Source organism: Acipenser ruthenus, chromosome 56, assembly GCF_902713425.1.
Source record: "Acipenser ruthenus chromosome 56, fAciRut3.2 maternal haplotype, whole genome shotgun sequence".
Classification (NCBI taxonomy): domain Eukaryota; kingdom Metazoa; phylum Chordata; class Actinopteri; order Acipenseriformes; family Acipenseridae; genus Acipenser; species Acipenser ruthenus.
The window spans coordinates 6,049,308-6,060,753 of record NC_081244.1 but is presented as its reverse complement, the minus strand read 5'-3'; the positions used below and the strand labels follow the sequence as shown (position 1 = coordinate 6,060,753).

At 42.5% G+C, this 11,446-nt stretch overlaps 1 protein-coding gene across 2 annotated transcripts; it reads left to right on the top strand.

The window, feature by feature from the left end:
* Nucleotides 1–440: 440 nt before the first annotated feature.
* On the top strand, nucleotides 441–10,186 carry slc35a2 (solute carrier family 35 member 2). Of its 2 annotated transcripts, none has more exons than XM_059017351.1 (5): nucleotides 441–717; nucleotides 3,822–4,004; nucleotides 4,946–5,097; nucleotides 5,852–6,594; nucleotides 10,046–10,186. In XM_059017351.1, the coding sequence occupies exons 1-5, from the start codon at nucleotides 651–653 to the stop codon at nucleotides 10,068–10,070; spliced, it is 1,170 nt and encodes a 389-aa protein (XP_058873334.1). In that variant the 5' UTR covers nucleotides 441–650; the 3' UTR covers nucleotides 10,071–10,186. The 2 variants fall into 2 exon arrangements, with proteins under 2 accessions (XP_058873334.1, XP_058873335.1); XM_059017352.1 differs by lacking the exon at nucleotides 441–717 and adding an exon at nucleotides 2,021–2,650.
* Nucleotides 10,187–11,446: the final 1,260 nt, after the last annotated feature.

The window sequence follows — 11,446 nt, the reverse complement described above, 5'->3', positions numbered from 1 at the left end:
ATTTTTACATACAATTACCCATTTATACAGTTGGGTTTTTACTGGAGCAATCTAGGTAAAGTACCTTGCTCAAGGGTACAGCAGCAGTGTCCCCCCCATCTGGGATTGAACCCACAACCCTCCGGTCAAGAGTCCAGAGCCCTAACCATCCCCGAAGTTATACAAATATACATCACTTTCACCATTTTACAAATGCACTGCAATGGGATGTATTCAAAAATCCATTTTAACCATCGTCAAAATACCGAAACAACACGATAAGCAAAAATGTGCAGGTACGGCATTTTTACTATTTGTATGTCTCTAGCAAATTGGCGACAAGCGACTGATTTTGTACTATTTTTAACTCAAGTTTCTGAACTTTTAAACTATTGTAACTAAAAAGAAAATGACTGTATTGATTTTTCTCTGTTCATTGATTGTATTCCTCCAAACCGACAGGGGGCGACAATGCGGCTTTGACAGACCGGGCATTTGGTGACGGGATGTTTTGCTTGAGAGGAGGGGCGTGTAAGGGAAAATAAATAAATTAATTTGAAATAAAATAAGTAATGCGAACGAGAAACGACAGAGGGGCCAGACCTGGGACCTGGGGGGGGCGGTTATATTAAGGACAGTACGAGTGTGTGTCTATAAATATTATTGCCAACATGACAGCGGGTAACGGGACAGGAGCTGAAAAAACGGGAGCTACCGGGACCAGGAGGCAAACTGAGGGTAAGAAACCGGGGTGTTTAAATCGGTATAAAAAGGATTTACAGTTTTTTATATATATATAAAGAGAGAGAAAGAGAGGTAGCTACGTGTCGGGGTTGTGCTTCCGGGTCAGGAGGTGCTCCTGGGGGGGTGGAACTCAAAATTTTCATTTTTGTGTTGTTATTATTATTTTTTGGTGCATCGTTTGTGCCTTTGTTTCATGCATTTAATAATAATAATAATAATAATAATAATAATAATTCTCATCTGTCTACGATCACCAGTTTCACTCCTTTTTTTGCAGAAATGTTGGGTTTAATTTTTAACTGTATTTCTGGTGTACTGTATATATTTTGCTCGACGTATATATATATATATATGCACTTAATCACCTAATCAGTGAGACAGCTGATTGGACGCTGGATATGGAGCGATTCCAGCTGTTGAATTGCAAGCTTGAATAAAAGCAATAAAGAAAATCACAGAAAAAAACAACATGCCACGTCTGTCCAGAGAGCAGCGCCTTCGTGCGATCGGCATGTTGGAGGCTGGACTCGGGCAGCGTGCTGCGGCTCGCCGTCTTGGGTGCTCACAGCCAGCGATTTCAAACCTGGAGACCAGCATCTGATTGATATGCAAATGTTTCCCATAAACAGATGCTACTCTGATTACTGGCGTGTGATTTATGATAAAGGTCCTGGAATCGGCAGCAGCTTTTAATCTATAGAGGTGTTGTGTTTTGAAACGGGCCAAATTGAATTTTATAAAAAATAAATAAATAAATAAATAATAAACTGAAAGAAAAATAAAAGGCCACTGACAATATTTGCAAGGAAGAGATAAGAATTCTATGCTAGTTCCGAACTTGAGTTCTACTCAGAATCCCCAGTTAGGGTTAACTGACAATTCTTTCTTTCTTTCTTTCTTTCTTTCTTTCTTTCTTTCTTTATCTAACCACTGAGCTCCTCAAACCCGCTGCCTTCCACACTGCAGCCCAGCGCTGTCTTTATCTAACCACTGAGCTCCTCGAACCCGCTGCCTTCCACACTGCAGCCCAGTGCTTTCTTTATCTAACCACTGAGCTCCTCAAACCTGCTGCCTTCCACACTGCAGCCCAGCGCTTTCTTTATCTAACCACTGAGCTCCTCAAACCCACTGCCTTCCACACTGCAGCCCAGCGCTTTCTTTATCTAACCACTGAGCTCCTCAAACCCGCTGCCTTCCACACTGCAGCCCAGCGCTTTCTTTATCTAACCACTGAGCTCCTCAAACCCGCTGCCTTCCACACTGCAGCCCAGTGCTTTCTTTATCTAACCACTGAGCTCCTCAAACCCGCTGCCTTCCACACTGCATCCCAGCGCTTTCTTTATCTAACCACTGAGCTCCTCAAACCTGCTGCCTTCCACACTGCAGCCCAGCGCTTTCTTTAACCACTGAGCTCCTCAAACCCGCTGCCTTCCACACTGCAGCCCAGCGCTTTCTTTATCTAACCACTGAGCTCCTCAAACCTGCTGCCTTCCACACTGCAGCCCAGCGCTTTCTTTATCTAACCACTGAGCTCCTCAAACCCGCTGCCTTCCACACTGCAGCCCAGCGCTTTCTTTATCTAACCACTGAGCTCCTCAAACCTGCTGCCTTCCACACTGCAGCCCAGCGCTTTCTTTAACCACTGAGCTCCTCAAACCCACTGCCTTCCACACTGCAGCCCAGCGCTTTCTGTCTCGTCTTCCCCCTTCTTTCTCCACTAGTCATCAGCACCTTGTAAATTACTGGCTGAGAATGGAATGCAATTACTAATCTGGTTATCCCAGCTGCAGGCTGTCTCAGTCTCTCGTAACTGGGTAGCAGATTCAGTCCCTTTTGATTGCAAGAGCAGGAGGTTGGCTTCAAGCTGCAGGATTCCTGTTCACAGACTGCGTTTCACAGATGTCTCAAGTATCCTTGACGAGTGGTGGTAGGGAATACACTATCAATATTGAATCATTTCTCTGTTTGTTTGTGACGGTGTACTGTTAGCGAGAGTGAAAAAGTGAATTTTCTACAGTTAATAAGAGACAATCCCTACAGCACAGAAGCTGCCAAATTACTGGGTGTGACTTGAGACTATTTTAATAGCTGTGATTTTCACCTATGTTTATTGAACCTGTTTTTTTTTTAAATTGTTCTAGTTTTTACAAACCGGCTTAGTTTTTTTTTCTTATGTTACAATCAAACTGTACACTAGCCTTTTATCTTTTTTTGTGTTTACGTTTATCTTTTTTTCTGCTTTTATAAAATGTTCTATTCTAACACAATGAAATACATCAGATCACAATGCAACTCTGAACTGGGACAACTGGAAGAACAAGGTTAACCTTGTTCTTCCAGTTGTCCCAGTTCAGAGTTGCATTGTGATCTGATGTATTCCATTGTGTTTACAGATCTTTAATATAAGGAGGCTGTGTGGTCCAGTGGTTAGAGAAAGGGGCTTGTAACCAGGAGGTCCCCGGTTCAAATCCTGGCTCAGCCACTGACTCACTGTGTGTGACCCTGAGCAAGTCACTTCACTAAAAGTGGGCTTACTTGACTGTGTTTGTGTCTCTCCCCTTATAAAAAATGTCCTATAGTAAATAAATAAAAGCACAGCAAAGTGTAATAATGCACCATGAAAGCACAGGGAAGCATCGTAAAGCACAGAGAGGTCTGGTAAAGCATAGGGAAGCATTGTAAAGCACAGAGAGGTCTGGTAAAGCATAGGGAAGCATTGTAAAGCACAGAGAGGTCTGGTAAAGCACAGGGAAGCATTGTAAAGCACAGAGAGGTCTGGTAAAGCATAGGGAAGCATTGTAAAGCACAGAGAGGTCTGGTAAAGCATAGGGAAGCATTGTAAAGCACAGAGAGGTGTGGTAAAGCATAGGGAAGCATTGTAAAGCACAGAGAGGTCTGGTAAAGCATAGGGAAGCATTGTAAAGCACAGAGAGGTCTGGTAAAGCATAGGGAAGCATTGTAAAGCACAGATAGGTCTGGTAAAGCATAGGGAAGCATTGTAAAGCACAGAGAGGTCTGGTAAAGCATAGGGAAGCATGGGGGGGGCACTGCAATAGTAATACTTCTGACTTTGAGTCTCTCCTTCTCTTCCTCCTCAGCCAATCAGAAGCTGAAGTACATCAGCCTGGCTGTGCTGGTCGTGCAGAACGCCTCCCTCATCCTGAGTATCCGTTACGCACGCACCCTCCCTGGGGAGAGATTCTTTGCCACCACGGCCGTGGTCGTGGCTGAAATGCTCAAGGTCACCACCTGCCTGCTGCTGATCCTGCTCCAGAAGAGAGGTAAGACGCGCACTCCACAGCTCTGCCCAAAAGTGTTGCATCCTCACCCTATACAATGAACTGATTTTTCTGCTTCTTGAAGTCCAATGAAAGCTGCTGAATAATGTTCCCTTGTTAACATATTGAATTCCACACCCTCTATATAGAATGAACTCACTCAGCTTCATAGAGTCCAATGAAAGCTGCTGAATAATGTTCCCTTGTTAACATATTGAATTCCACCCCCCTCTATATAGAATGAACTCCCTCAGCTTCATAGAGTCTAATGAAAGCTGCTGAATAATGTTCCCTTGTTAACATATTGAATTCCACCCCCTCTATATAGAATGAACTCCCTCAGCTTCATAGAGTCCAATGAAAGCTGCTGAATAATGTTCCCTTGTTAACATATTGAATTCCACCCCCTCTATATAGAATGAACTCCCTCAGCTTCATAGAGTCCAATGAAAGCTGCTGAATAATGTTCCCTTGTTAACATATTGAATTCCACCCCCTCTATATAGAATGAACTCCCTCAGCTTCATAGAGTCCAGTGAAAGCTGCTGAATAATGTTCCCTTGTTAACATATTGAATTACACACCCTCTATATAGAATGAACTCCCTCAGCTTCATAGAGTCCAATGAAAGCTGCTGAATAATGTTCCCTTGTTAACATATTGAATTCCACACCGTTTTGGAGTTTTCCCACATACTTGACGAGACTACTGTGCTGCTATTATGGCTCCCGGTAGACTTTTGGCGATTTTTTTTTACATTTATTTTTGGAGCTTCTTTGATTACACGATGTTAAAGTTAAATTTAAATCCTAAATTATGTTAATAAAGTTTTAGGTGATGCAAAACTTTTGGTCATAGCTGTAGACACCTACAGGGCTGACCTGTGTCCTCTTTGTAGTAGTTTGTGACCCTCCCTGTCTGGATGTCTTTTCCTTGTGCTGCAGGGAATCTGAAGGAGTTTTTGGTGCTGTTGTACGACTCGATCTTCATTCAGTACTTAGACACACTGAAACTGGCAGTGCCGTCTCTCATCTACACCCTGCAAAACAACCTCCAGTACGTGGCAATCTCCAATCTACCTGCAGCCACCTTCCAGGTGAGAAATACACCATAGCTGAGTCCAGGAACACTGAGAGAAACTTCATACACTCAGTGACAAACGTTTCTACTAGAAGTCTTTCTCAGCGTCTTCAATAGAAACACTGAAAGAAACTTCATAAATTAAACGGCAAACGTTTCCACTAGAAGTCTTTCTCAGCGTCTTCAATAGAAACACTAAAAGAAACTTCATAAATTAAACGGCAAACGTTTCCACTAGAAGTCTTTCTCAGCGTCTTCAATAGAAACACTAAAAGAAACTTCATAAATTCAACGGCAAGCGTTTCCACTAGAAGTCTTTCTCAGCGTCTTCAATAGAAACACTGAAAGAAACTTCATAAATTCAACGGCAAGCGTTTCCACTAGAAGTCTTTCTCAGCGTCTTCAACAGAAACACTGAAAGAAACTTCATAAATTCAACGGCAAGCGTTTCCACTAGAAGTCTTTCTCAGCGTCTTCAATAGAAACACTGAAAGAAACTTCATAAATTCAACGGCAAACGTTTCCACTAGAAGTCTTTCTCAGCGTCTTCAACAGAAACACTGAAAGAAACTTCATAAATTCAACGGCAAACGTTTCTACTAGAAGTCTTTCTCAGCGTCTTCAATAGAAACACTGAAAGAAACTTCATAAATTCAACGGCAAGCGTTTCCACTAGAAGTCTTTCTCAGAAACACTGAACCTTTGAAAAAACAAAATTTGACCCCCGGACCTTTCCCCCCATCCCGACCTGATTTGTTTTTGTATTCCAGGTGACCTACCAGCTGAAGATCCTGACCACGGCCATATTCTCCGTCCTGATGCTTCGCAAGAGCCTGTCCAGGCTGCAGTGGATCTCGCTCCTGCTCCTCTTTGCCGGTGTGGCGATCGTCCAAGTGGAACAAGAAGGGGGGCGGAAGGAGGCCTCGGTCGAAAACGACAGCCAGAACTACGCCAAGGGACTGGCGGCCGTCATCGTCTCCTGCCTGTCTTCCGGCTTTGCTGGGGTCTACTTCGAGAAGATCCTCAAAGGCAGCTCGGCTTCGGTCTGGATGCGGAACGTCCAGTTGGGGATCTTCGGGAGCGGGCTGGGCCTTTTGGGGATGTGGTGGAACGATGGGGCTGCCATTGGGGAGAAGGGCTTTTTTTTCGGGTACACGCCCTTGGTTTGGGGGGTCATCTTCAACCAGGCCTTCGGGGGCTTGCTGGTGGCGGTGGTGGTCAAGTACGCGGACAACATCCTCAAGGGTTTCGCCACCTCGTTCTCGATCATCGTCTCCACGGTCACCTCGGTGTACCTCTTCGGGTTTCACGTGGATTTGCTTTTCGCCCTCGGGGCTGGGTTGGTGATCGGAGCGGTTTACATGTACAGCCTTCCTCCCGGCTCGCTGCCTTCCTCCCCCTCCTCTTCCTCTTCCTCCTCCTCATCCTCGTCTTCTGCTGGGACCGTTTCCTCCGGGGTTAGGAACCCAGTGTCGGGAGGGACAGATTCTGAGACGGACCATTTCTTGACCAAGTCAGTTCTGGTGAAATAGTGAGACTCTCTTCGTCTTCTCCTCCTCCTACCTTCTAACAACGCAAACCCAATGCCTAATTTTCTCATCCACTCTTTCTAATGGTTTTTAACCTGCCTGTTTTTTTTTTTTTTAAATAACTTTTACTGTTTTATTGGTGTTTGTGATTATTTTTGACTGGTTCCGTGGCTGATTTGAATTGAACGTGGGAAGGCTGCACAGTTTCTGCAACTTTAGGGTTTTCCAGACAAACTCAGAGCCCGCTAAAGGACGATTTTAGTGGGTTTGCAAACAGAATCCGCGCAGAATGCTTGCAGACACCATGAAACAGGAAGAGGAAATGTGAGAAAAAAAAACAAACAAACAAAAAAAAAAACGATTTGAAATGGCTTTCAAAGCTTCGAGCGGTTCTTTTTTTTTTTCTTTAAGAACAAAAGAACCAGAAAGGAAATAAATGGCACAGCATCTGTTCACTGGTAATCACAGGTACAAATACACCAACAGGTTTTAAAACGAGTTGGAAGAAACGATCGCTCTGTAAAAACGCAGCATGGAACTGCAATGAATGATTGAGCTTGGAAAGAGGTGTGTAATTCAACTGTAATTGATCAATTACGCAGGTTCAATTACAATTACGCTGTAATTGATAACAATTGCAGAGTTACAATTTGAATGGATGGGGACACAGTAGCGTTTTGTTAAAACTGAACAGTGTTAATTGACTGGTGTAGGGCGAAAAGGAATGCCTCCTCAAATTTCTAGCACAAGGTGAATGACTTTAATATCTACAGATCGGCTTCAGTTAAGACACCGTTCTTTTGTTTCTGTCTGTGTATTTATTTCGTTGTCATTTTAATACCCAGTGAAAAGTGATTTCCATATTGAAGCACTTTTTAATATTCATCTCTTCTCGTAGTTCTGCGTTCATAATGTCTTTTAAGATGCTGTGCCTCCAAACCACTTTTTTTTTCCACCTAACTGTTGTAAATAGAATGTTTACGAAATGGGGCGGGTATTCGTCACCTCGACCAATCGCGTCCGAGTCTGTGGGCGTGGCTTGTACGCTGGGATTAAAGGTTGAAACGGAGTTTTGGGGTCGGGTGGGTGTGTCTTTGTATTATTATTATTTTTTTAACATGGAAGGAAATCACTTATAAAAATATAATAATAATAATAATATGATGAAGGAAAATGTTTTAAATAAATGAAAGAAATTATTTGTTTTAAAAGCCTTATGTTTAATTTAATTAACTTCTAACATATCTACTGTCTCTCTTTTTATATATCTGTTTTCTTGAAACATTATATATATATATATATATATATATATAAATTAATCCGTACAGAATTCCTGCTTCCATTTGCTATATACACGTCCAGTTTTGAAAGAAGCATATGTTATAGTAAAGTTATATTTTTGTTTTAAAGTGTATCTGGTACTACCCTATGTTAAAGAAATCTCTGTTTGCAACGCGTGCTTTCGGTTAGTCTTACACTTGCTTGACCCCACCCCTTCAATGGCATCTTTCCTGTCATTAACCAACCAGCTGCTGCCCCTATTGACTGACGCATGCTTTCAGCCAATAACATGCTTCAACCCAGAATACGGTTTAAAATGAAAATACACGCAAAAAGAGCAAAACAGGTAAGATTTATGAAATTGTTTTGTTTTCTACAATTTCATTTGGGCTGTGTAGTCATGCTAAATCATACCAGGCCCCCCTTTTTTAAAGGAGTGGAGAACAAGGGGTTAAAATCGTCTTACCTCTTGCTTGCATTTGGCAATATTCTCACTTTTCATATTTAGGATCTAGAGGTAAGGGAATGGGTTTTAAAACTCTGTTTGCAGCCCCATAGAGGGGGATAAAGATACTTGAATTAGAGGTAGGGATTCTGCCTATAGCCAGAAATCATTTATCTCTTAGCATTAGATGAAAACAACGAAGGAGGGTTGGTGGATCCAGTGGTTAGAGAAAGGGTCTCGATACCAGGAGGTTCAAATCCCGGCTCAGCCACTGACTCCCTGTGTGTGTGTGTGTGACCCTGAGCAAGTCACTTCACCTCCTTGTGCTCCGTCCTTCGGATGAGACGTCAAACAAACGAGCTCCTATTGGAAGTGACTCTGCAGCAGCAGCAGCAGCAGCAGCAGTTGTTGATGATGCAGAGTTCACCCCCCTAGTCTCTGGAAGTCGCTGTGGATAAAAGCCTCTGCTGAATGACTCTGTTAATAACAGATTATATTCAAGTATGTTCTGATGAACCAAAATGGATTTGATCGTTACATTTCTAGGCTGTGCACTAGATGGCACTGTTGCTAATAGAAAGACTCTAATCTAACCTTGGATTCGTGTGTCTATGGCCGGCAGACAGAACTGAAGATTCCATTAGCTGTGAGAACTCAAAACACCTTAACACAGACTTGCTAATTTAAAAAAAATATATAAAAAAATAGGAATCACAAATGATTGCAAACGTCATAAAAAAAAGGATGGTATAATTGTACAGCTATGGCCAAAAGTTTTGCATCACCTAGAATTTTAGAATTGAGATTTAATTTTAAGATAAAAAAACTATAAACACAATTCAGATCTTTTATTGTCACAAAAAAAAAAAAGTCTACCGGAAACCATACAGTAAGTAATCTTTCATGTTAGGGTTAGAAGTGTCACATTTGTCAATTTGTCAGTTTTTTGTTAACTATATGGGGAAAAAGTACAAAGCGGTCTGTAATTCAATGTGTTAACACTGCCAGTAATCTCACAAACGCTTCTCTCGCATGCTGTGAATCAGTCATTTTTAATATATATTTTACTGTGACACTTGATTAGGAGCAAGACTAGGGCTGGTGACTGTAGTGCCCACGTTTCCTCACTCAGACCCCTTGCTTACTAAACACCCGGGTATCTCTGACTAGATAACCGTCTCCTCTAAAAATAAGCTCAGTAATTGAACGAGACGTCTCGCAAGGAGAACGGTGCCCCGAAATGTCCTCCTTTTTCAAGGACAGCAGCTCAAACACAACTGCAAACAGCGTACAAAATGTAATTTGAATCTATGGACGTTTGGTAAGTATTTGAGTGCCTAGTTTTTATACCAGTAAATTTCCATGACTTCTGAATAGGAGAAATTAGACAAAGGGAGACTGAACTGCTCCCTCACCCCAAGAGAAAGGGGGCTCCCTCCAGTCCAGGGCAGGCTTGAGGCGTGGAGACTGAACTGCTCCCTCACTCCCTCACCCCCCCTAAGAGAAAGGGGGCTCCCTCCAGTCCAGGGCAGGCTTGAGGCGTGGAGACTGAACTGCAAAAGAAATTTGATTCGAAGCGTGTGATCACTAGATGGCGCTGGCTCTTCTATAAAGACGGACGATCTAGCCTGTGTTACAGATATCTAAGACAGGCAACTGGAACTCAAGAACATATCAAATAACATTTTTTTTTTTCTTTTTCTTTGCAGAAACATAAAGGAAAAGGGATGCTAGCGATTGGCTGGGGACCAAGAAAAGTGGGCGGGGCTTCCCTGAAGATTCTTTCCTGTGACTATGCTTTACCAGACCTCTCTGTGCTTTACAATGCTTCCCTATGCTTTACCAGACCTCTCTGTGCTTTACAATGCTTCCCTATGCTTTACCAGACCTCTCTGTGCTTCACAATGCTTCCCTATGCTTTACCAGACCTCTGTGCTTTACAATGCTTCCCTATGCTTTACCAGACCTCTCTGTGCTTTACAATGCTTCCCTATGCTTTACCATACCTCTCTGTGCTTTACAATGCTTCCCTATGCTTTACCAGACCTCTCTGTGCTTTACAATGCTTCCCTATGCTTTACCAGACCTCTCTGTGCTTTACAATGCTTCCCTATGCTTTACCAGACCTCTCTGTGCTTTACAATGCTTCCCTATGCTTTACCATACCTCTCTGTGCTTTACAATGCTTCCCTATGCTTTACCAGACCTCTCTGTGCTTTACAATGCTTCCCTATGCTTTACCAGACCTCTCTGTGCTTTACAATGCTTCCCTATGCTTTACCAGACCTCTCTGTGCTTTACAATGCTTCCCTATGCTTTACCAGACCTCTCTGTGCTTTACAATGCTTCCCTATGCTGTACCACACCTCTCTGTGCTTTACAATGCTTCCCTATGCTTTACCACACCTCTCTGTGCTTTACAATGCTTCCCTATGCTTTACCAGACCTCTCTGTGCTTTACAATGCTTCCCTATGCTTTACCAGACCTCTCTGTGCTTTACAATGCTTCCCTATGCTTAATACCAGACCTCTCTGTGCTTTACAATGCTTCCCTATGCTTTACCAGACCTCTCTGTGCTTTACAATGCTTCCCTATGCTTTACCAGACCTCTCTGTGCTTTACAATGCTTCCCTATGCTTTACCAGACCTCTCTGTGCTTTACAATGCTTCCCTATGCTTTACCAGACCTCTCTGTGCTTTACAATGCTTTCACTGTCCTTTATTATACCTGACTATGGGGAGGCTTTTATAAGGGCGGATATTATTTTTGATATAACTTTCATAACAGATGCAGCTACTTTATCTGTATTTGTATTTGAAACCCAAGTCATTTTTAAGGGAACTTTTTTATTTTGTCATGTATCTGCGACTGCCTGACCCAAAGCAATGTCTGCTTGAAGGGTAGGTTTGATGAAACTGTGAATTTTGAAAAGGGTTCAAACGGGAAAGCTGCTCAGATGTTGAATATCATGTTTAACTTGTATGTCCGCTTAAATTTTAACAACGCGCAAATAAAACTGGCTTCAATATTGGAGTGACTTGAGTGTTTATTTCCCCAGTTCTACTTGAAAATATTAGAGATACAACACTGAATCGATTAATCTGTATC

What these genes read in the sequence shown, in the direction of transcription:
- slc35a2 (XM_059017351.1), top strand. Translation starts at nt 651, where the DNA reads ATGACAGCGGGTAACGGGACAGGAGCTGAAAAAACGGGAGCTACCGGG. An exon ending in GACCAGGAGGCAAACTGAGG is followed by an intron (nt 718 to 3,821) that starts GTAAGAAACCGG and finishes CTTCCTCCTCAG; the next exon opens with CCAATCAGAAGCTGAAGTAC. An exon ending in TACCTGCAGCCACCTTCCAG is followed by an intron (nt 5,098 to 5,851) that starts GTGAGAAATACA and finishes TTTGTATTCCAG; the next exon opens with GTGACCTACCAGCTGAAGAT.